The 25,520-nt window shown below is 46.7% G+C and overlaps 2 protein-coding genes across 14 annotated transcripts in view; one reads left to right on the forward strand and one right to left on the reverse strand.

The window, feature by feature from the left end:
• Rad9a (RAD9 checkpoint clamp component A) overlaps positions 1-25,520 on the reverse strand; it is a 65,069-nt gene that overhangs the window by 31,598 nt on the left and 7,951 nt on the right. The window lies entirely within an intron of this gene.
• Positions 6,597-8,298, forward strand: Pold4 (DNA polymerase delta 4, accessory subunit). Of its 2 annotated transcripts, none has more exons than XM_087573809.1 (4): positions 6,597-6,848; positions 7,124-7,213; positions 7,407-7,518; positions 8,063-8,298. In XM_087573809.1, the coding sequence occupies exons 1-4, from the start codon at positions 6,752-6,754 to the stop codon at positions 8,085-8,087; spliced, it is 324 nt and encodes a 107-aa protein (XP_087429935.1). In that variant the 5' UTR covers positions 6,597-6,751; the 3' UTR covers positions 8,088-8,298.

A 25,520-nucleotide genomic window follows, 5' to 3' on the forward strand; every position in this document is an offset into this window, starting at 1 on the left:
CAGGATTGCTCAGCCATGCATCCAGATAATGTTTAGCATAATGCTTGACATAGTGAAATCCTTGGTAATTTGATTTAAACTGATGTAAAGAGTGTCCAAAACAAGAGTTTTGAAGGGGGCTGGAGAGATGGCTCAGCGGTTAAGAGCACTGACTGCTCTTCCAGAGGTCCTGAGTTCAATTCCCAGCAACCACATGGTGGCTCACATCCATCTATAATCAGGTCTGGTGCCCTCTTCTGGCCTGCAGGTGCATACATGCAGGCAGAAAGCTGTATGATGTATACATAATAAATAAATAAATGTTTTTTTTTTAAAAAAAAGAGTTTTGAAGGGTTTAGAAGCCGAACGCTAATCGGCAGTCTCATGCTCTAGAGGAACTGAGAGGAGAAAATAGACAAAACCCACCAGCTTGAGCAGTTAGGAAACACAGGCAACTTGTTTGTTTTTGGATAATAGGGAGCTATGTAGACCAGGCTCACTTAAAACTCACAGTGATCCTCCTGCTTCAGTGTCCTAAGTGCTGGCATTATAGGCATGTACCACCATGCACACCCCATAGAGCCATTAAAATAGCAGGTGAGAGGCAGACACCCAATTGTGAGTCCAAGAAAGATAACAGTGTGAGGGGAGTAGAAATGAATACATACTCTGTGTCCTGTGGTAAAGGCAGGATCAAGGAAGGCTTGTCATTTGTCTGTTTTAAATAGACGAAATCTAAACATGTTATTGCCAAGTGTGGGGGTGGTGGCTGAAGAACGGAGGGTTTGGGGTATGGAAGAGATAAGAAAAAGAGAATCCAAAAGCTTGCTGGGCAGACGCAGGGAAGAACCAGGTGACTGTAGACACATCTTTCTTGTGGGTCCCATCTGTGGTGTTTCTCAGCAACCCGGAATCTGCTTGCCTCTACCTAGGCCTCCCCAGGACCTACTCTCAGCCTCCAGGAAGCTACCTTCTCTCCAAGGTGCCGGTTTCCAGTGTGACACATGGGCTCCCTGGGGAGGTCAGGGGGACATCAACCCCACTCATTTGCTCTCTCCTCCCTAGGACACAGGACTTCTGGGCACAGTGCTCTGCCTCTATGGCACTGCAGAAATTGATTTGTATGTTAATTTCTCAATACCTGGGCTTCTGACTCAAAGACCTTAAGAGTTGTAACTTGGGCTGGAGAGATGGCTTAGTGGTTAAGAGTACTGACTACGTTTCCAAAGTTTCTGAGTTCAAATCGCAGCAACCACATGGTGGGATCATCTGTAATGGGATCTAATACCCTCTTCAGATGTGTCTGAAGACAGCTACAGTATACTGTATATTTACAGTATATAAATAAGATTAAATAAATCTTAAAAGAAAAAGAGTGCAGCTCTTGCAGAAGACGGAAGTTTGGTTCCCAGCACCCACACACAGTGGTTCACAATGGCCTGTAACTCCAGCTCCAGGGGGAATCTGACTCCTTTGGACTCTGTGATCTGTGAGAATCTGCACCCATATGTCAGTGCCCCTTGACTGAATATATAACTAGTGGTAGAGCACATGCCTAGCAAGCATAAGGCTCCGAGTTCAAATCCAAGTACACCTTCCCCCCAAAAAACAAAACCCCCAAACCAAATAACATCTCCAGGTACCTCAACGATACCCCCCCAAAAAAAAAACAAACAAATAACATCTCAAAAAACAATCTGACTTTTGCTAGGCCTTTTTATAATGGCCTTTTGCCATACTACAGGTGTATGCCTTTAATCCCACCACTCAGGAGACAGAGATAAGCAGATCTCTGTGAGTTCAAGGCCAGCCTGGTCTATGTATCAAGTTCCAGAATTCCAGAATAGCCAGCGCTACACACAGAAATCTTGTCTGAAAAAATAAAAACAAGAAAAGTTGTAACCTAGATGGCCAAAGACAACTCATAACAAAAATGTACATTAACCAACCTTCTCTTTTACCAGAGCTACCAGCCCAGTAACAGACACTCCCACAAGATGCTCAGTAGGATACAGTGCCAAAAACCCTGTCACTGTGATTGGGAATTACTAATGGGTATGTCAAAAACTCAAGTGGTGTGCACATCTGCAATCCCAATACTTGGGAGATGAAGGCAAGAAGATTAGGAGTTCAAGGCCAGTCTTGGCTTACATAGTAAATTCAAAGTCTTGAGATAGTCAAGAAACTGTTCCAAAAAACAAACAGAAAAAAAGAAAGAAAAAGAAAAAGAAAAACCCTAGAGCTCTGAAGTGTGCTCTCTGAGCCTGTTCTCACCTGTGGCTGCCCTGGAAGGTCCCGCCCTCACCTTCTGTGTGAATTCAGTGTTCCCCACATGAAGCTTCTCTTCCATCCACTCCCGCCTTTGTTCTTTCTAGTGTCTATTCTGTTTGTAGTGTGTGGCACAATGGCTCACAACTGCTCAACAATGCCACTCTAGTGCCTAGGGTTACCATGTCTGTCTTGCTAATCCTCAGCATCGGAAATGCCCTCTCTTCACTTGGCCTCGATCTCTTTCTTGCCTAGGTCCCCAGAAGTCCTGTGTCGTGGGGAAGAGAGTGAAAATGAGCAGAGTTGAAGTCTCCCTGACCTCCCCAGGGAGCCCATGTGTATTGGAAACCGGCACCTAGGAGATAAGGTGGCTTTCTGGAGGCTGAGAGCCAATACTGAGGAGGCCTAGGTAGAGGCAAGTCACCATGCCTCCCTCACCAGAGAATGATGCAATGGCCAGGACTCAGGGACCCCCTTGGCAGCAAGAGAACTCATCCAAACACTCATCTTACACAATACATTGACCAGTTACCACAGCCACAGTCACTCAAAATGGGAAGGCAGAGCAGGCCTTTGCTTTCCTTAGCCTAGAGCACAAAGGTTAGTAATTCTAGGGAGCCATAATTGTCCCTGCCTTTGTCCTCTCAATTCTTGAGCTCACTCAGTCTGGTATCCAAATTTCCTAGCAGGGATAAAACTCTTGCCAGCAGACTAGTACCAACGACCCAGAGGAAGTGACTGTGAGAGAGCTGTGGCTCTGAGCCCCAGTTCCTTCTGTTTTACCCTTCAGGTCCGGTCCCTAACCTGGCTAGTTCACAGATAACTTGAGATACCTCCCCAACTTGCCAGACCTCCAGGATATGGCTCTTAGGGACGAACTAGGACCTCTTTCCTGCTGGACAAAGTCTGCCACCTGGTGGCCACAGTGAGGAATGACCAGAAGGGAGCTTTTCTTTTCTTTTTTAAAAAGGTTTATTTATTTATGTGTGCACTGTAGCTGTCTTCATGCATACCAGAAGAGGGCATCAGATTCCATTATAGATGGTTGTGAGCCACCATGTGGTTGCTGGGAATTGAACTCAGGACCTCTGGAAGAGCAGTCAGTGCTCTTAACTGCTGAGCCATCTCTCCAGCTCTGAAGGGAGCTTTTCAAATCCCCAGAATTTCTTCTCAACTGTTGGCTCTGGTGAAAGGTGAGCTGACCAGTGGGGCTGGTGTGGAAGGCTCCTGAGCAGGGCAGGGTAGACACTAGGGGCCCAGAGAAACTGTCCTATTTTCTCACCCTTCAAATACAGGAAACTCAGAGCCTACCAGGCTAAGGTGTTGGGGCTGAGAGGGTAGAGAGGAACTAGGAGGAGCTCCTGAAGGAATACGGCACCTGAGGAAAGGAATGAAGGCTTGGATGGGTAAGATGTTTGGGGTGTTCACCTGGATGCACAAAATCCCCTAAACTGGACTGATTTTCAGCTCAGAATGAATAGCTGGGCCTGAGGGGGGAGTTGCTAAGGAGAGAGAAAGAAATGGGAAAGACCTCACATCCCTCTCCTCTCCTGTCCCATCTCCTCAGCTCTCTCTAGCCCCATCCATATGACCCCTCTCAAACTGAAGGAGAAGGATTTCAGGATGAGTATTTGTGTGTAGTGCTGACCCCACCCTGAACGGTCACACTGAGTAAAGCCAAGCACAATCTGCTTTCCACTTGAGCCATGCACAGTGAGGCTCGGCCCCAGGGACTCCCAGTTCTGGGCTTCTGTTCAGGTTGTTTGTTCTCGTGATCTCCAGGACTTTGACCTTGAACCTTTGGATATTTCCAAGGTGTAAGTTAACTCTGTCTACTTCTATCACCAACTTCTGGAATCAGTGCTGACCAAAGACACTTCCCATACAAGGCAGAATTGAGCCCCTAACTTAGACCAGCAGTTTGGTCTCCACTCTAAGAACTGAAGAGCAGTTTGGTAGGGCCCAAGAAGCTGCCTGCATCAAGCAAAGTGTTCTAGGCAGGAAGGAAAATGCCCAAAGATAGGAGACCAAGTCTGTGCCTTAAACACCTTAGAGAACCACTGGATGCTGAGCAGGCCAGGATGACCCCAGTTCTCACCTGGAGAAGACAGCACGCTTCCCTAGGGAGAACTCCACCTCCGATCCCCTCCCTCCCCCCACCAGAAGGCCAGTGCTAGGGTTCCTGCACTGAGGCAGAACATTCCAGATCCCTTAGGGGCTGAGGGAACCTAAAGCCCCTGGGAGGTATCTTTCCAGACAAGTGTAGGAGAAGCCACCTGGACCTGAGCCAGGAGATCTGGGGTGGGGGTGTGAGGGGGAGCAGGTAGGGACGGCCCAGCCAAGATCCCCAGAGCAGGTCAGGGTATCGGTATCAGGAGCTGCCAAAGGAGAGAGGGGAATAGGCCCAGGCAGTGGTGGGAGCTGCTGTGGCCGCCCAGCGGCACACCCCATTTCACGCTCCCTGGGCGGTGGCAGGCCCCACGGCTATCAGCTTTCAGAGGTGGGAGGGACCAGGAATGAGGAGGGGTCTGCCCCACCCAGGCTTCCCTGTTCCCTCAGAGCTTTGTGGACTCAGGAAGTGGGTGCCACATACCTTTGGGAACAGCCTTAGAGTATCTGAGGCCTTTTAGGAGGAGTGGTCAGTCCCATAAAGCCTAGGAGCTACCCCACTATAGGGCACTTGGCCTGAGTAGACCTAATACCTTTCCCTTTTGAATAGAGAATCCTCTCTGTCCCCCTTCTCAACTCTGTGGGGTTTCTTCTCCTAGATGTGGGCTCCACTGTCCAGGAGACAGATGGAGTTATCAGACTTGGGACACCCCAGACAGTGGGTCAGAGAAAGGTATTCCAGGTCTTTGTAGTTGTGCCCGCATCTCCCTCTTCTTCCAAAAGCTAATGGGGGAAGGCTAGGCAAGAGGAGACCCTGGAGACACACCCTTCTGCCCACCACTGCTAGGCTCCTCTCTGGAGTGACCCTCCTCTCTGCCTCCACACACACGGGAGGCCAGCTGAGTGCTTCCTAAGCTAGATCTCAGAACTTCTGAAAAGGAGGGCAAAGGCCTCTAATCCATAGACCTTGCACCCCTGGAAGGAAGAACCGGATGGGCGCTCCAGAGGGTGATTAGTGCTGGGTCAGTCCCAGTGCTGGTTCCCAGACTCCCACAGGCCAACACTTTCACCCGCTGCCAGGAAGTTGGTGAGGGGGAGGTGGTAGTACGGGTGAGTCAGCGATGACAGGAGCCCCAAAACAAAGGTCATGGGTAGAAAATTGAGAGACACTGTTTACAGCAATTACCTTCTGGAGGTCTTCTCCCAGTGCCTACCATCCTCCTCTAGCTCTGAGGAGTTCTTACTCCTGCTCTTCTGTCCAGGCCTGACAACTGTGTTTGACCCTATACCTTGTAAGCTTGGGAGCTTCTAGAGCACAAGGAAGGCTAGTTAGTTACACAGTATCTGTGACTAAGAGTACTGATCACAATTTGCCTACACTTCCCACTTGCAAAAACCTCTTTTGATATCTATTTTGAATTAGCATGTGGGAGATGCTTAGAACTTGGCACATGGTAAATCCAATATGAAGGTTAGGTTTATTGAAATTATTTTCTGTTCGTGATACACATTCAGAAAACAAAAACAAAAACAAGAAAAAACAGAGCAGATCTGTCCATTAAGAACTGGGAATATGAACCCATGGAGAGTGGGGACTATATTTCTGGTGTCTTCCTTGGAATGGAATCTTCCTGACTAGCAAAGGGGACAGAGGCAGGCTGTGGGACTTGACAGCAGGCACAGCAACCGTATGCCTGGGTTGAGTGAACAGTGTCTCTGCCAGCAGACTGTGAGAAAGGAGCCTTCTGAGCGCATGGGTTTCTTCAGCAAGGTCTCCTGGGGCCAGTAGGAGCAGGGAAGGACCTGGTCAAGTCCAAACTCTCTTTGGACCTACAGATCTGATCCCACAGCGCTCTAGGGCCAACCGGCAGGAGTAAAAGGTTCTCAGGGGACTTACAAACTGGCCACGGGGATTAGTGAGGCTGAAAAGAACATTTGCCTAGGAAGGAAAAACGGGAAGTGAGAGGCCGAGGATAACTCTCTATACGTCCCTGGGGACCCAAGTAGACCAATGAGAAACCCGAGGAGGTGGTGAAGTCTGGGGCATCTTGACAGGTTCTTGGTTCCGCCTAACCCCTCCTCAATCGGAACGCAGCAGCAGCTACCCCGCCCCCTGCTTCTGCCGATTGCCATTGGCTAGAATTAAGGCCCCGCCCCGCAAAGGCCGTTTGCCATTTGCTTAGGTCTCTGATGTTTGCATGCTTGTGGGGGCGGAAGACAGGCGTCATTCCCTGGAACTTAAGGACTTCCTCTCTATGCTTGTCTGGGTCAACTTGTCTGTCCATTGCTGGCCTATCTTTCTCTGGCCCCCTCTCTCACTCTCAGCAGCTGTCTCTCACAGGCCCGCTGCCCTGCCTTTTCTTTGCCTCCTGCTCCGCCTGCCTGGGTGGCCGCCATGGGTCGGAAGCGGTTCATCACAGACTCCTACCCTGTTGTGAAGAAGAGGGAGGGGCCCCCTGGGCACAACAAGGGGGAGCTGGCACCCGAGCTAGGTCTCTGAAATGTGGGGGTGGCAGGGAGAAATGGACATGAAGTGACCAGAAAGGACTCTGTGTGTGTGTGTGTGTGTGTGTGTGTGTGTGTGTGTGTGTGTGTGTGTGTGTGTGTTGGCTAAAAGGAGAAGCTAGCATGTCTCGCACTTCCGATGAGCTGTCTGTCTGCCCGATGGCAAAGGCAAACGAGTGGGGAGATAGCCAAGAAATAGAGGCACAGCTCTGAGTCCAGGGCAAAGGCCTGGATGAGCCTGAGGAGCCACATGTTATTGCAGGGGAAGACACCCAGTCCCTCAGCCAGGAGGAAACAGAGCTGGAGTTGCTGAGGCAGTTTGACCTGGCCTGGCAGTATGGGCCTTGCACAGGTGAGAACCCCATTTCCGGCCCCTCCCATTAGGCACAGTTCTGTCATCAATGTGCCTCAGAAGTAGTCCAAGTGCCTGCCTAACTCTTGGACACCTGTTTCCTGAGACTGACGTATGTAGGCTCAAGAAACTGCCCTCTGTATTCTCTAGCCCAGACTCCCCTGCCCATCCTGACTTCTTTCCCCGGTGGTAGGTATCACAAGGCTGCAGCGCTGGCATCGGGCAGAGCAGATGGGCTTGAAGCCCCCCGTAGAGGTGTACCAAGTGTTGAAGACACATCCTGAAGACTCTCGCTTCCAATGCAGGTCAGGACAAGCTGGGACAGCCTTCAGGGAAACCAGGCACTTCTCCAAGGGTTGCCACCCTCTTGGTCTATGTAGGGGCTGCCTTGACTTGGAGAAATGGGTACAGACTTAGAGAGTCCTTCCTGACAAGCAAAAAGGGTCTTCTAGGTGCCTGGCTTGAGACAGTTCTCTACAATGACCTTACCTCTATGAGCTAATGGTGGGGGAAGAGTATATCTAGGGCCCATGGGGCTATCCATGCATACTGGGGTGTTCACCAGAGCCACAGAACGATAGGCAATAGTTACGAACTAGAGATAGTCCATCAGGGAACAGAGCCAACTTGGTTATGCATTCCTTCTCCCACCCTGTCTTCCACAGCCTCTGGCATCTCTACCCACTCTGAGGTACCACCTAGGTTGTCCCCTTGGCATCTCCTAGCCACCAAGAACTTCAGGGCAGACATCATGGCTTTCTCTGATCACCATTCCATTTTTGGATAACAAGTTAGCAGGCTGACTTTGGAGGTCTTCCTGGTCCAGCTTCTTATCTGTCTACACAACAGGCTACTGAAGCTCCTGGGGACCTGAGAAGCCGAGCAGAGCACCTCCAAGCTCTAATCATGAGCACTAGATGTCTGCCACACCCTCTCTGACCTATGGTGTGGCAAATCCAGCACAGTCTGGCATAAAGCCAGATGTAGTCAGGGCCCACCTAGGGCATCTTGCTGAGAACACAACTGGCTGAGTTCTTAATCAAAAAGTTCACTAATGCTTACAATAAAGTATATTAAGCCTGAAATCCTGACTTTAGTCTCTTAATATGCCCTACTCTAGCTGGCAGTTCCCAAAATGTAAGTAGTCTGGAGAGCCAGCAACAGCTTTTTATTTTATTTTATTTTATTTTTTGGTTGGTTGGTTGTTTTGAAACAGTTTCTCTGTGTTATCCTGGTCCTGGAACTTACTCTGTAGACTAGGTTGGCCACAAACTCAGAGATCTTCCTGCCTCGATTCCTGAATTTTGAGATTAAAGGGTTTCAATATGGGGGGGGGGGAGAGACACTATGATCAGAATGTAAAGTGAATAAATTAATTAATGGGGAAAAAGGTCTCATAATATGGTCCTGTCTGTCCCAGAACTCACTCTATAGACCAGGTTGGTCTCTCTCTCTCTCTTTTTTTTTTTTTAAAGATTTTATTTTATTTATATGAGTACACTGTTGCTGTCTTCAGACACACCAGAAGAGGGCATCAGATCCCATTACAGATGGTTGTGAGCCACCATGTGGTTGCTGGGAATTGAACTCAGGACCTCTGGAAGAGCAGTCAGTGCTCTTAACTGCTGAGCCATCTCTCCAGCCCCCAGGTTGGTCTCTTAACTCACAGAAATCTACCTGTCTTTGTCACCCAAGTGCTGGGATTAAAGGCTCATGTTTCTTTCTACCCCACCAGGCTTCCGTATCTATTTTTCTAAGGCAGTCTTTTCAAAAGATGAGTGACCTCTGGTGTCCTCTGGTAATACTTAGAAACCCACTCTAGGGGCTGAAGAGATGGCTCAGAGGTTAAGAGCACTGACTGCTCTTCCAGAGGTCCTGAGTTCAATTCCCAGCAACCACATGGTGGCTCACAACCATCTGTAATGGGATCTGATGCCCTCTTCTGGTGTGTCTGAACACAGTGACAGTGTACGCATATACATAAAATAAATAAACAAATCTTAAAAAAAAAAAAAAGGAAAGAAAGAAACCTACTCTAAGTCCCCTTCCCTGACAAGCCAGCAAAAAACCTGTTTAATATGCCCAGCTTATGAGCAGCTTTAAGTTCCTGCTACCATAGGTCCCCATGGGGTGTTACTATTACTGAAAATATAAATATAGTTATGTCGTGTGGTGGTCAGCATTAAGTAAAATTAGGGTGAGAGGTTTGTGGGGGGGTTAGAGAATGTCAACGAGATATTTTGGAGAAGTTGGACAGGAAGGCTCCATAGTAAGGGAGCATTTGAGAAGAGACACAGAGGAAGTAAGGAAGAGAAGGCTTCTACCTGAGTTAATGTCTCAGACAGAAAGAATGACAAAAAAGGCTCAATGGCAGGAACATTTCCAGACTGTTCACACAAGAATGTGAAGGTCAGAAACAGGGGACAAGGGGGAGACAGAAGGGAATGAGGCCAAACAGGTAGCAGACCAGTCCCATTGGGCATTGCAGACCGTGGTAAGAAATCTGGATTTTACAGTGAGTGAAAAGAGATATGGACGGCTTTACGGAATGACATCATTGAACTTATGTTTTGAAAATACAAGTGCAGCTGTGGGTGGAAACGGTCTGTGGAGTTCGGAAAGCAGGCAGGTGATGAAACTGCTCTGCTCAGCAAGGGTAACGAAACCTGTCTGAGGAGAGGTGACAGAGATGTGGTTTGAGGCAGGTGGGGAGATGGGACTGGTGAGAAGTGGCCACATCTTTTTGAGGGGACAACTGACCATCAGGGGCTGCTGCTGTTGACTGGCATTTAAGGGGCAGGGGGCAAGGATAACCCCAAGGATTTGGGCTTGAGTGACTGGAAGGTCAGATCCCTAGTAGATAGGGAGCACTGTGCTGAGAGGAGGAAGGGAGCAAAGAGCTTTAGGTGCTTGGCTTTGGGGAGGGGCTGTGGGTGGAGCCTGAGGTCTTGCCTATAACAAGCAAGTGCTCTATTACTGAGCTACACCCCCAGTCAATATGTTACTTTTGAAGTGATTGCAATGTATCCCAGTAAAGATGGGATGTAGGCAGAAGATATGGTAAATCCGGAATTCTGGAGAGGTCTAGATTTGAGATAAAACTTTGAGGGAACTTTCAAATGGCATTTAAGGTCACAAGAATGAGCTGAGCACAGTGGTGCTTGATCACTTGTAATCCCAACGCTCTGGAACCCAATTCAGGACTGAAGTTTCAAAGACAGTCTGGCAACATAGCAACACCTTGTCTCCAAAATGTTCTCAGCACTCAGAAGACAGAGACAGGAAGATCTCTGAGTTCAAGTCTAGCCTGGTATATGTAGAGAGTCACAGGACTATTAGAGCTATATAGAGACCGTGCCTTAAAAATCCAAATCCATCAATCAGTATATTAAGAGTATTGACAGAAGAGGGATCCAATGACAACCCAGCCCTACTCCTAGGCCAGGGAAGTGGAAGAATGGAGCAAAAGAGACAGGTAAGGGTAGCCTGCAGAGCCAAAGGAAGAGCAGAACAGTGGGGTAACAGAGAGCCTGGGGAATCATGCAGAGAGTTTCAACCCTTAGGTGTTCCCAAGAAACTGGTAAAATACAATTTGAGAGGGTTCAGCCACACAGAGGTCCCTGGAAACTTTGGTAAAAACAGCTTTGTGGTGTGAGGTAAGAGCCTGCCTGGAGAACTGGGAACAGGGACTTGTCTGTTTTGGTTTGATTATTTTGGCTCCTGGGTAAAGGCAGTATTATCACGCTAGGGAAGGGATAATGGCCGGAGTGTCTCTGCCTCTAGCACTGGACTGTGAGGAAGAAAGATCTGGAGTGCTTCACCAATTCTATGCCATCCCATCTTTCCAACTTCAGTGTATGTGCTGCCGAGCTGAGCATATGCCGGCTCCTTGAGAAACGTTTTACTGTAAAGGCGTGGAGACTGTAGATGGAAAGGGAATGAGATCAAAGGAAGGGTTTGTTTGGTCTTTTGTCTTAGATGGAGCGGCAGAGCAGCTTAATTACACAGTGTTCACAATCAAGAGTGGTGCCTAGGACAGGATGTGATGCACTGCCAGGGGGTCACTGCTAAGGGCAATCGGGAGGCCTGGGAACCTAGGTAAATGACTGAGAGCGTGCAAGAGAGGTACAGGGAAGGGATGTCTTGAGCACTGGGGATATTGGAGGAGCAGATGCTCGCTGAGAGCCTGAAATGCTGGGTAGCGTGGCATGTTTGCTAGATGCTTATCCTGCCACCTGCTGTGCTGAATACTGCATATTATTAGTTAAAGCCTGGGAGTAATAATTATTGTCTCTGCTTTACAAATAAAGAAACTGACGCTGAGAGGGAAAATGCTCTGCACAGCTAGAAAACAGCAAAGCCAGCCTTCACAGCTGCCCCATCAGGCTAGCCAAACACCTGCACTCCAGATGTTAGGATGGACTTGATGAGATAAGGTCTACATATGGGGAAAGTTAAAAAAAAAAAAAAAACCTCATGTAATACAAATGCTGCCCCCAGGCAACCTAGAAATCCAGAGACACAGAGGTGCCTGGTTCTCAGGAAGCAGAGAGCATCTGGGGTAGGGGTGTGCAGGAACCATTCTGCAGACGCCTCCAGTGCACATGGCTCCCCCTGCTGCACTGAAGTCACCCTGCTCACCCTCATTGCACCAAGCCTTTGGGTTCACAGTGTTCCTTCTTCTTAGACCTTCCACTATCGAATTAATGCAGTCTCTAAGTACTCTCGGTAGTTTTGTGTTTGGTCTTTTAAAAATCTGCCAATTTGGGGTTGGGGATTCGGCTCAGTGGTAGGGCACTTGCCTAGCAAGCACAAGGCCCTGGGTTCCGTCCCCAGCTCCGAAAACAAGAATAGAAAAAAAAAAATCTGCCAATTTTACATTTGAGTCTAGACTCTAGTGATGTGTCGGAAGTAGCTGTTTCAAAAAATAAAAATAAACCCCGTCAGGGAGATGTGTTTGTGCATCCTAAGGCTGGCCTCATAAGCCCCTGACACCCATCGCAGCTCAGCTCAGTCTAAGCAGCACTGTGCAGCAGTAAATAAGCACTAGGCCAGAGGAAATGGAAGGTCTCCAGTCCTTGAAGGGTAAGCTAGAGCCTGCAGGCAGAGACTGGCACTCTGGCCTGAACAAATAGAAAGTGTGCATGTGTGTGCTGGGGACGGGGGTGTTTGGTGGTTTTTGTCAACTTGACACAGGGTGGAATCATCTGAGAAGGAACCTCAGCTGGGGAAATATTCCCATCAGATTGGCCTGTAGAGGTTTTTCTTGGCTAATGATTGATGTGGATGAGCTCAGCCCATGGTGGGTGATGCCATCCATGGGTAAGCGGTCCTAAGGTGTATGAGAGCAAGCCAGGAGGACCAAGCCAGTAAGGAGCATTCCTCTATAGCATCTGCCTGAGCTCCTGCCTCCAGGCTCCTGCCTTGCTTGAGACTTGTCCTGACTTCCCTCGGTGGTAGACTGAAAGTATAAGATAAAATAAACCCTTTCCTCCTGTAGTCCCTTTTGGTCATGGTTTTTATCATAGCAGTATAAATCAAACTAAGACAGGGGCCATGTATGATCTATGCACGGTATGCCATACATGTGATAGTACAACTAAAAGCTATCTAGGGGGCTGGAGAGGCGGCTGCACAGCTCAGCTGGAGAGATGGCTGCACAGGTTAAGAGTAGTTGTTGCTCTTGCAGAGGAGCTGGCTTTGGTCCCCAGCAACCACATGGCATCTCACAAGCACTTGTAATCCTAGTGCCAGGGGCTCTAACACCCTTTTCTTGCCTCTGCTGGCACCAGGCACACCAGTGCTACACATGCACACACAGAGACATAACATTGGAAAAACACCAAAAGACATACTTATGTGTCCAGCACTGTGTGTTTTTTATCCTCACAGCTACTCTAGAGGAGACTATATTACTTCTTACACAGCAATTTTGAAAAGGCTGTACAGCAGAGAAAGGGAAATGTTTGCTCTGGGCGATTGGCATGTGAGCTTTGCTCCTAAAGTCCAGCTCCAAGCCTGTACTCTTTATCTTGTGTGATAAAGCCAGTTAGGCAGGCTGGGCTGAGAAAGGGGTTTTGAGCTATGGTAGTGGGAGTGCCTGAAGGTTTCTGGGTAGAAGAGACAAAACCAAAAGAGCCATCCTAAACAGTCTGTCAGGCCAGGTATGGAAGAACAACAGAAAGATTATAATCCAGAATGGTGGCACACACCTTTAGCATTCTAGAGGCAAAGGCAGACAGATCTCTGAGTTCACGGCTGGCTTGGTCTACACAGCAAGCTACAGGATAGCCAGGGCTACATAGAGAGACCCTGTCTCAAGAGAGAGAGACAGAGGGCTGGAGAGATGGCTCAGCGGTTAGGAGCACTAACTGCTCTTTCAGAGGTTCTGAGTTCAAATCCCAACAACCACATGGTGGCTTAAAACCATCTGTAATGAGATCCAATGCCCTCTCCTGGTGTGTCTGAAGACAGTTACAGTGTACTTATATATAGTAAGTAAATAAATCTGAAATAAAAAAAAATAAAAGAGAGAGACAGAGAGACAGAGACAGAAAGAGGTTGTCTTAGAGCAGGGGAGCAGTACTACAGGGAGAAAAACCAAATAGGAAGCTAATGAATATTAAAGATATGGAGTGCTAAGACCTTGGATTAACAGGGACAAAGGGAAGGACAAAGACTGTTATGAAGGAAGGTGGGAACAGGAGGAGGCATCAGATCTGACTTTTGAGTTTGTGTGATTGAAGGAACACTGATTTTCGAGCAGAGAAGTAGAGATGGGAGGGAAACAGCTCAGTTTTACACATGGTTGCTTTGAGGTGATGACAGATATCCAGAGGGAAAACTTGGTTGGCAATGTAAACAGAGTTAAGTCCAGAAGTGAAGACAGGGGAGGGATGACATCCAGAGACAGAAGAGACTCATGCACAGAAGTGACCACCAACCCCAAGAATACAGGTAAATCTTTTGAGAGAAAAGAGACGGAAAAGGTGGGACCAGAAGACCAAAGACAGCACTTAGGAAAATTCTGTTTAGATGTTGAAAGAAGATCCAGCCAACCAAAGAGGAAGGTCTTAGCATGGCAGGAAGACTGAGGGGCAGCATCACGAGGCTGACAAGGAGGTTGGCTGCAGAGCTCTCTGGACAGCACTGTTAGGAAGAACAGAGGAGACGAACCCACATTCCCCCCACCTCTGTTCTTGCTTTGCACATCTATTTGGACTTTCTCCATGCCTTGGTAATGATGGGGACCCCAGTAACCCTGGGGGAGCACACTGACTCATTTGCACTGATTCAGGGGTGGCAGCATTCATCCTCCCTTAGACTATGTTCCCAGGCAGGGCCAGCCAGATGGGAGAGCCCACAGAAGCTGCCTAAGGACGAAGCAGATGAGCCCACAGCAGGGCTCAAGTGATTATAGGTAATGTACTAGGTCCAAGTCTTTCTTGGGCCCATGTTTGGCTCTTTGTAACTTGAAGGATAAGGCATCCTGCTCTAACTTTGAGGCTATCTCTGATGCCACACTGTAAGATGCTAATGGTTCTACTCTTGCTGGCTCTAGCTTTTCCTGCACCCTGGTTTTCTCTCTCCCTGCTCCCTGTGGTGGCCTGTTTGTATTTGTTATGGCATATCATGTTAGGACAACAGTCCAAACCATTGACCTCACTGCTAGAGAGGATTTGATCTTTGCTCCCCTCCCCCAGCAGGGTCAGTTCTATGGCTGACAACCTTCCCAAGTCATGTTCACATCTGTTTTTGGTTTATTTCTCCAGCCTGTGAAATAATTTACAGTGTGAAGGCTGCTCCTAAGCTTTAGTGAAACTAAGGCTCGACCTAAATCACTCTTCTGTCAAGTTCAGAAGCAGACCCTTTCCTGTTTGCAAGCCTAGGCCTCCAGTGGCCAGCCTATTCAGATGCACTGAGGGACACAGTAGAGACAATCATCTCCTAGGTCACTGCTACCGTTACAGCCCCTCACTGCTGAAGTGCAGACTATCCAATTCCAAGGATATTAGTTTGACATCATTCATGGAAATCATGAGTGTAGATATAGCCCTTTCAGCCTCTATCGAGAAACCTATCTGGCAGGTTCCCTATTTGTGGAAAACACCTGACTAACCCTTTCTGTAAGAGCAGAATATAAGTGTGTAAAAGCGCCAAGAGTGAAGTTTAGGGACCCAATGGGTAGAGAGCTGCAGAAGTTCCACAGACTGGTTCATGAATTGGCTTCTTTGATCTAACTCTAAGGCATATAGAGCAGTGAGGAGAAGATTTGCAGAGAAGCATCTATTTGAGCAAAAAGTACATACATATAATGCTGAATGCATATGACCTTGGGTTTGATTACAGCAACACACACACACACACACACACACACACACACACACACACACTTGCTTTATGCATATAGTACTTCTAAAAAGGCACCCAAGAATTTTATGCCATTAGGGCTGGAAGACAAGACAGTCGCCACCAAGCCTGAGTTTGGGCCTCATGAGTTGGAACCTCATCTACAACCAAAGGAGAGAACCAACTCTCACGAACTGTCTTCTGACCTCCACACATGCACCATCGCATGTGTCCCCACTACCACTAAAAATAAATAAATGTAACTGAAATAAGAAATTGATAATATTTGTTGCCTTTGACAGGAAGTTAATTTGTGCCTTAGAAGATTGGAGTAAATCTGGGTACGGTGTGCACACACTTTTAATCCCAGCAGTCAGGAGGTAGAGGCATGTGGCTCTGTGAGTTTAAAACCAGCCTGATCTACTCAGTGAACTCAGGTCAGCTAGGGCTAAAACATGAGACCCTGTCAAAAAAGGAGAAGGGCTGGAGAGATGGCTCAGTGGTTAAGAGCACTGACTGCTCTTCCAGAGGTCCTGAGTTCAATTCCCAGCAACCACATGGTGGCTCACAGCCATCTGGAATGCCCTGTTCTGGTGTGTCTGAAGACAGCAACAGTGTATCCAAAGATATGAAATAAATCTAAAAAAAAAAAAAAAAAAAAAGGAAACAATGTATTTGAGCAGTAACTTTGATTTATTTAATTAAATTACCTGTTCAATCAAGTTAAAAAACACTTATTACCAAGTTCATGCTTATGTGTTTAAAGAATTTTAAAAGTAATAGAAATACCAAACATTGGGGTTGGGGATTTAGCTCAGTGGTAGAGCACTTGCCTAGCAAGTGCAAAGCCCTGGGTTCCGTCCCCAGCTCCGAAAAAAAAGAAGAAAAAAAAAAAAAAACCAAACATACCTATAACTACAGCACTTGGGAGGTGGAGGCATGAAGATTGGGAGCCTCAGCTCTACTGTGAGCTCCAGGTCAACATGAGTTCCTTGTGACCTACTCACAGAAAAATGATGATGGTGATGATGATGGTAGTGGTGGTGGTGGTGATGACAGAGGAAGAGGAGGAGGAAGAAGCAGTGTCTCGGGGTAAAAGGCCACTGTTCCTCACACTGCAACATTTCTATAGCTATGTCTGGACTCACAATGCTGCCCTCTGTGTGTTACAGTCACTGGGAGAGAAAGGATTCCTACCCAGTCCTGAAGTAGGTATCCTTTCCAAATGCTATTTCTAGTGGGCCTAGTACCTTTTACCTGGCAGTGCCCTAGCAGTGAGACAAGGAGCAACTCGTCAAGACAGCAGATGTAGAAGTTCAAACGTGATGACTTTAAAATGAACACAGACACTTTCAGTTAGTTGGTTAACAAGCCCATATGGGGGCTGGAGAGATGGCTCAGTGGTTAAGAGCACTGACTGCTGTGGTATTGTGTGAATGGCAGAATACTGAAAACAGCCTGCGACCCTACCCACAGGGGGCTGCCCAGTGTGGCTCCACAGCTTGAGACATGGAAGAGGATGTCTCTTCCTGGCTGATGTGCAGTGACTGATTTCCAAGATAAATTGTAAATACATAGGAAACTCACTTTGTTTTAGGAAAGAGAAAGAGGTAAACTATGTATTTGATGAATTAAAAAACAAACAAACAAACAGGAAAGGTAGAGTAGAAATGTCAGGTTGGGGGCTGGAGAGATGGCTCAGTGGTTAAGAGTACTGGCTGCTGGGGTTGGCGATTTAGCTCAGAGGTAGAGCTCTTTTTTTTTTTTTTTTTTTTTTTTTTTTGGTTCTTTTTTTCGGAGCTGGGGACCGAACCCAGGGCCTTGCGCTTCCTAGGTAAGCGCTCTACCACTGAGCTAAATCCCCAGCCCCAGAGGTAGAGCTCTTGCCTAGCAAGCACAAGGCCCTGGGTTCGGTCCCCAGCTCCGAAAAAAAGAAAAGAAAAAGAGTACTGGCTGCTTTTCCAGAGGTCCTGAGTTCAATTCCCAGCAACCACAGGGTGGCTCACAACCATCTGTCATGGGATCTCTGGTGTGTCTGAAGACAGCGACAACGTACTCACATACAAACAATAAATAAATCTTAAAAAAGAAAAAGAAAGAAAAAAAAGAAAGAAAGAAGTGGGGGGGGGGGAGTGGAGAGATGGCTCAGTGGTTAAGAGCATTGGCTGCTTTTCCAGAGGTCCTAAGTTCAATTCCTAGCAACCACATGGTGGCTCACAATCATCTGTAATGGGATCTGGTGCCCTCTTCTGGTGTGTCTGAAGACAGCAGCAGTGCACTCATATAAATAAAAATTAATAAAAATTTTTGAAAAAGAAGTGTTGGGCTAGCTAAGAATGGAGGGAGGGCGCCAAGCCAAGCCTCTCTGAGGATGTGTCGTACAGTTTGGTTCTTGAACTATAGAACTATTTAAAGACGTTCTATGACATCTTCATATTTATATTTAACTTAGGAACCTTGACTTCCAGGACTGCCAGGATTACACAGAGCGACCCTCCCCCCAAAAGGTCACATACTGTGGAAAAAAAATGGAGAAAAATTATGAGACAAAACCTTCCGGAGTGGGATTTGGAATTAGATATATTAGTAATGTGCATTTTTAAAAAAACATCTTTACTGAGCTATAATTTATCTGCAACAACATTACAGGGTTTTTGTTTGTTTTGTCTTGTTTTTGGCAGTATTGTGATCAAGCCCAGGGTCTTGTGCAAGCTGGGCAACTGGGATCAGATACAAACCTAGCCTCCAAAATTAGATTTTAAGTGCACATCTCTGAAAAATGTGGAAACTACCTTAACCACCTATGCCACGGTAATCTAGAACATTCCATCAGCCCAGGAAGCTTCTTACTCTTCTTTGTATGTATTCCCTCATCACATACAATTTGGTTTCTGTAACCAGAGACATATCTTGTCTTTCCTAAAAATCTCTCACAAACACCAGCATGGGCCTGCCAGCTTCCCTCCACTTCATCGTATGTGTAAGAGGGCTCATGAGATGGCTGAGCCGACGAAGGTGCAGGCCAGGTAAGGTGAATCGATTCCTGCGACCCGCACGGATGTCGGTGAGGGCTGACTCCACCAGGCTGTGCTCTGACCTACACAAGGCTATCCCACCCCTTTAGCCTGACTTTTGCTATTTTGTGGGCCTTTCTTTTTCTACCCTTCTCCACCTGCCCTCCCCCCTTTTTTTACCCTTTCAACCCCATACCACAAGGTAGGAGAGAAAAAAGGGTAGAAAGGAAAGGAGGCAAAGTTATTGTTAGGCTACTTCCTGCTGATTGGAGGTGACGGTTCTTTGGGGCAAGTTTTGATCTTCACAGTCAGGATATGTAATTTCTTCTTGTTTCTTCTCTGCACACAACCACTTAACGAACAACACAACAACAACAACCACCAACAGTCACCCGCGTGGGGCTGAGCATTTATGCACCCTCTGACGTCTCCGGAATCCCAGTCACACTATCACAGAAACTATCTGCAGCTGTCAGGGCAGCTGCTAGAGCTCGGGGCAGGCCATACTCGGGTGTGGCAGACAATCTGAAGCAGCCTCACATCCCACACCTGGGATTAAAATGACAACATATAATAGTCTGTGGTTTCAAAGAAACCAAAACTCCAAAATTGTCACCATACCCCCCCAAATAAAACTTTTTTAAAGATTAAAATTAGTGATCCCCACAAGGTCCAGCCACACTGCTCTTCATCAGGCACTTTGTTCACTGTGTGAGGTGAGGACCAGTGAGAGCAGAGCAGGGTTACGGTGAAGGAGATGGGGAGGGAGGTTCAGACCACACTGCCCTTCCCTGCCTGATAACAGCCAGGGAGCAGTGTGAGTAACAGGGCGGTGGGCTCAGGAGTGAGATCTGGAGATAAAAGACCAGTTAGCTCGAGAAGACTGAGGTCTCTGTTGCCCAGGCCAGGCCAGGGATGAAGGAGTGAGTACCTGAAGACTCTGTCTCCATGGCCACAGGCACAGGCTTGGGGCAGAGGCAGGTCACAGATGAGTCAACTGAACTTATTCATCTTTTTTTTTTTTTTTGGTTCTTTTTTTCGGAGCTGGGGACCGAACCCAGGGCCTTGCGCTTCCTAGGTAAGCGCTCTACCACTGAGCTAAATCCCCAGCCCCGAACTTATTCATCTTTATGACTGAGTAATATTCCATCGTGTGAATAAGCCCAGATGCATTAGCCATGTGTCAGCTGGTGGACATTTCAATTACTTCTAGTTTTGAAACCTGCTGAATAAAGCTGTTATAAACAGGTGTGTACAAGTCTCTGTATAAAGTTTTCTACTTTCTCTTGGGTAAATGCCAAAAATTCAGATTACTGGATTGTATGTGATATGTGCAATTTTATTTAATTTTTTTTTCTATTCTTTTTTTCGGAGCTGGGGACCGAACCCAGGGCCTTGCGCTTCCTAGGCAAGCGCTCTACCACTGAGCTAAATCCCCAACCCTCAATTTTATTTATTTTTAAAGACTTATTTTTTTCTTTTCTTTTCTTTTCTTTCTTTATATGAGTACACTGAAGCTGTCCTCAGACACACCAGAAGAGGGCATCAGATCCCATTACAGATGGTTGTGAGCCACCATGTGGGTGCTGGGAATTGAACTCAGGACCTTGGGAAGAGCAGTCAGTGCTCTTAACCACTGAGCCATCTCTCCAGCCCCCGAGTTATTTTATTTCATGTGTACGAATGTTTTGCCTACATGTATGTCTGTGCACTATGTGCATGCCTGGTGCCCATGGAAGCGGAGAGGGCATCAGATCTCTGGAACTGGAGTTATGGAGGACTATGAGCTATCATGTGGGTGCTGGGAACCCAACCCAGGTCTAGAAGAGCAGCCAGTGTTCCTAACCACTGAGCCATCTCTCCATCCCATGGATATTAAATTTTAGAATAAATAATAAATTCATCTCCCAAAATGAGTCTACCATTTTAAATTTCCATCAATATGTAGAACAGTTTTAGGGGATGTGCCCCAAATGCTGCTAGCATTGGTACCTCGAGTGTGTGAAGTCCTGAGCTCCATCCCCAGAATTGAAGAGTGGAGATGGTTTAAGAGCCTTATATCCACACCAACAACTAGTGGTGCCAGCCTTTGGAGTTTCAGTCATTCTGTAAAATGTCTGTGCTGGGGTGGGCAGATAGCTCAGCAGTTAAGAAAGCTTACTGTCGGGGGCTGGGGATTTAGCTCAGTGGTGGAGCACTTACCTAGGAAGTGCAAGGCCCTGGGTTCGGTCCCCAGCTCCGAAAAAAAAGAACCAAAAAAAAAAAAAAAAAAGAAAGCTTACTGTCCTGTTAGCAGGCAGGGCGATGTGCGTGTGTGCAGACACGCAGTCAAGGACATGGCAGAGAACAACTTTGTGAAACTGATTCCCCTTCTACCTTTACATGGGTTCTGGGGATTGAACTAAGGTTGCCAGACTTGGCAGCAAGGGTTTGTTCCCTCTGAGCCATCTCAGCAGTCCATGTAGAGAAATGGCTTAGTGGTTTGGAGCACTAACTTCACACAGATATACATGCAGGCAAAACACCAATGCATGTAAAGGAATTTTTAAAAGATTTTAAGTATGATGGGGCTGGAGAGGTGGCTCAGAGGTTAAGAGCACCACCTGCTCTTCCAGAGGTCCTGAGTTCAAATCCCAGCAACCACATGGTGGCTCACAACCATCTGTAATGGGATCTGGTGCCCCCTTCTGGCCTGCAGGCATACATGCAGGCAGACTATGTATACATAATAAATAAATAAATCTTTTTTTTTTCTTTTTTCTTTTTTTTTTCGGAGCTGGGGATCGAACCCAGGGCCTTGCGCTTGCTAGGCAAGCGCTCTACCACTGAGCTAAATCCCCAACCCCAATCGTGGTAGAGCGCTTGCCTAGCAAGCGCAAGGCCCTGGGTTCGATCCCCAGCTCCGAAAAAAAGAACCAAAAAAAATTTTTTTTTCATTATTTGTGTGTGCCGAGGGTTATTGCACTGTGTGTATTGTATGTGTGTCTGCAAAGACAAATTCCTCTGATGTCGGAGTTACAGGTGGTCATAAGCCATCTGATGTGAGTGTTGGGAATTCAACTTGGGCCTATGGAAAAGCAGTACATGCTCTTAATCAGGGGACCATATCTCTAACATGATTACTTGGTTCAACAACATTCCAATCACTCCATAGAGAAACTCTGCAGCTACCGACAGTTCCAAGTCCCCTTGGCAACAGCCAACATATTTTCAGTCTCTATGGAGTTCCCTATTCTGAACACTTCACACGGATAGAATCATGCAGGACGGGAGAGATGGCTCAGTAGTTAAGAGTCCATGCTGCTCTTGCAGAGGATAGGGTTCAGTTCCAGCACCCACGTGGCAGCTCAAACCATCTGTAACTCCAGTTCCAGGGGTGTGGTCCTCTTATGGTTTTTGTGAGCACTGCAGGCAGGTACTGCACAGATACCTGCGGCCAGACACTCATGACATTGAGTAAACTGATATGAAGATAAACAAATAAACTGTGGAATTTTGTCCTTTCTTTTTAAAGGCACGGGCACCCAAGCTGGGCCTGTTCCTGTGCTTTTGTGGAGGTTGTGGGGGACATGTTTTTGGCTTTGGTTTTTTCGAGACAGGTTTCGCTGTGTAGCCCTTGCTGTCCTGGAGCTTACTCTGTGGACCAGGCTGACCTTGAACTCAGAGATTTGCCTGCCTCTTCCTCCTGAGTGCATCTCTGTGAGTTCGAGGCCAGCCTAGTGTACAGAATGAGTTCCAGGACAGTGAGAGCTACACAGAGAAACCCTGTCTTAAAAAGGAAACAAATGGGGTTGGGGATTTAGCTCAGTGGTAGAGTGCTTGCCTAGCAAGCGCAAGGTCCTGGGTTCGATCCCCAGCTCCGAAAAAAAGAAAAGAAAAAAAAAATGAAACAAATGAGCTGGAGAGATGGCTCAGCGGTTAAGAACACTGACTGCTCTTCCAGAGGTCCTGAATTCAATTCCCAGCAACCACATGGTGGCTCACAACCATCTGTAATGAGATCCCAAGGGGCCTCCTCTGGTGTGTCTGAAGACAGCTACAGTGTACTTATATAAATAAAATAAAATAAAATAAATAATAAAAAAGACCCTGTCTCGAAAATGAAACAAACAAAATCACTTAATTATTTATGGAGTGCTAAGTGGTTGGCTCAGTGGTTGGGAGCATTGACTGCTCTTCCAGAGGACAGGGTTCAAGTTGCAGTCCATACATGGTAGCTCACAACCATCTCTAAGTGTAGTCCCAAAGGATCAGGCACTCTCTTCTGTCTCTGAGGACACAGCATGCATGTGGTACAAATATACATGCAGGCAAAACATCCACAAACATAAAACAGTTTTTAAAAAATTAATTTATTTTTATTTTATGTGTATTGGCTTTTTGCCTACATGTGTGTCAGTGTAAGGGTGTCAGATCTTGGAGTTTGAAACAGTTGTAAGCTGCCATGTGGTTGCTAGGAATTGAACTCAGGATAGTGCTCTTAACCGCTGAGCTGTCTCTCCAGCCCATAGTTTTAAAGTTTTTAAGAAACACTGTATTTTAATTTTTTGTGCTTGAATGTTTTACCTGAACATGTGTGTGTATGCATGCACCTGTGTGTCTGTGTGTCTGTGTGCCTGTGTAAGTGCCTACAGAAACCAAAAGAGGGTGCTGGATGCCCCGGAGCTGGTTGTGAGCTACCCAGCATGGTACTGATCCAAACTCTGGTCCTCTGAGAGAGCAATTAGTGCTCTTAAACAGCAGAGCTATCTCTCCAGCTTCCTCTCCTTGATCTTTTTGCAACTTGAATTTAGGATGTATTAGACAAGCTTGGGATAGCTTTGTTCTACAGAAGGGTTTAGAAATGACCTCTGAAAATAGCAAGACAATGAGTTCAGTTGTTCCAGCCCATACCATCTCTGCCACTGTACTATAGATTAGCCAGGTAGAGAAAGCAAGCAAACACACAGGTTGTAGTGGACCTGTGGTAGGCCAGATTTGGGGGTCTCTAGTTTGTCTTTCCAGCTTCTAGGTCATGGTCCCTATTCCTACAGCATAAGTTCACTGAGGTCTCATGTCAGCCAGAATATTAATGAAGTATTTTCATTCTGATTAACCCACAATCCAAATTCTCATAGGACCGTGGGATCTGTAGAATCTCGCCTTCCCTCTCAGCCTCACAGCAACAGTAAATCTGTCAGTTCCCACAGTCACCCTGCACATGTGTAGCTAGCCTCAGCTAAGGGTTCACAGAGAAGCCACACACAGACTGGCAGTCTCCACAGCTATCTTCCCCGCAGCTTGCCTTTGGATTTCCACCTGCTTTAGTGGCCCTCAACCATGCGCTCTGCCTTCCAGTGCAGCAGAACTCCTGTGTTCTGCTTGAGTGCCAACTCTGTGCTGTGTCAGGCAAGGGGAGGAGCCAGTTGTCTGGGGTTTACCTCAAATCTTTTCTTCTCTCAGGATCATTTCTAATTATCTCTAAAAGCCAATAACAGGCCATGTCCCAATTTTAGAGCCATTTACAGTGGCAGGCTCTGCCCTGGTCTGAGTCAGCAGTCCTAAAACTCAAGTCCTAAACCTCCCATTTACCATCCATCCTAAAAGCCTAGAAGCAATGCATGCAGCAAAGAGCATATCTGGAGTTGCTTTTAGTTTCTGAAAACAGTTTTCCCTCTTAAAGAACCTGAGATCTGGGCTGGAGAGATGGCTCAGCCGTTAAAGGCTAGGCTCACAACCAAAAATATAAGAACCTGAGATCTCTGAATGAATGGTAATTTTCATCAGGGTAGATCAAGGTGTACCTGGAACAGTGTCCTGTGACAGGAGCAACAACGTGCTCAGAGACCTAGGGTCAACTGTAGGGGCTCCTACTGCCTAAACTTGAGTACCAGAAAGATCACTGTGGGGCTGGAGAGTGGCTCCACTGATACTGCTCTCACAGAAGATCCAAGTTTAGTTCCCAGCACCTACATTCCCCAAAGCTCATAACTTCCTATAACTCCAGCTCCAGGGGATCCAACACCCTCTTTTGTCTCAGTGAGTACCCACTGCATATAAACACACTCAGGGACATACACATACACATTAAATAAGTCCTCAAAAACAATACTAATCGCAATGATGTAACACATTGAATCTGCAGGGGTAAATGTGACAAGAAAAAAATCTTTTTACTGAAAAATAATAGCTTACTAAATCAATCAAATGTATAATATAGAGAAATTACACAATTTTTAAAATACAGTGAAATAAATAATTTAGGCAAGACTATTACCTGATGTTAAAACTAGTATTTGAGGGTTTAGGGGTGCAACTTAATAACAGAGAACTCGCCTAGCATACACAAGGCCTTTAATGATCCCCTAGACACACAAAAAGTAAATAAGAATAAAACCAATGGTTGGTAGATTATTGGGGAACATAATAACCACATAGTTTCAACTTATCACTTTGTAAAAAAACAATGGAAGGGATGAGTCTTTGATAGAAGAGACAGTTCAGGGGGTTGGGGATTTAGCTCAGTGGTAGAGTGCTTGCCTTGCAAGCGCAAGACCCTGGGTTCGGAACTCAGCTCCGGGGGGGAAAAAAAAAAAAGAGAGACAGTTCAGATAGTATGAGTGTGTGTTTGCTAGGTTTGTTTGTTGTGATTATGGTCTAGAGCCTAGATTTTCCTCATTATTTCTTGGTTGGTATGGATGGAAAACACTTTGGCAGTTTCTCATAAAGTTGCTCAGAATGATCCAGCAACCCCACTCTCAGTTGTGTACCCAGACAAAGTGAAAGCTGGGACTCAGGCACACACAAGACAATGCCCGCTGCAGCATTTCTCACAGCAGACAAAGGCTTAGACTCCAAATGCTTAAAAACGTGAAAATGGATAGGTAAACTGCATGAATACGTAAAAGGACTATCTCTACCTTAACAAGGAATGACATTCTGGAATATGGAACGACTTGGCTAAA

Source organism: Rattus norvegicus, chromosome 1 (genome assembly GCF_021556685.1).
Source record: "Rattus norvegicus strain SHRSP/BbbUtx chromosome 1, alternate assembly SHRSP_T2T, whole genome shotgun sequence".
In the NCBI taxonomy this organism is placed as follows: domain Eukaryota; kingdom Metazoa; phylum Chordata; class Mammalia; order Rodentia; family Muridae; genus Rattus; species Rattus norvegicus.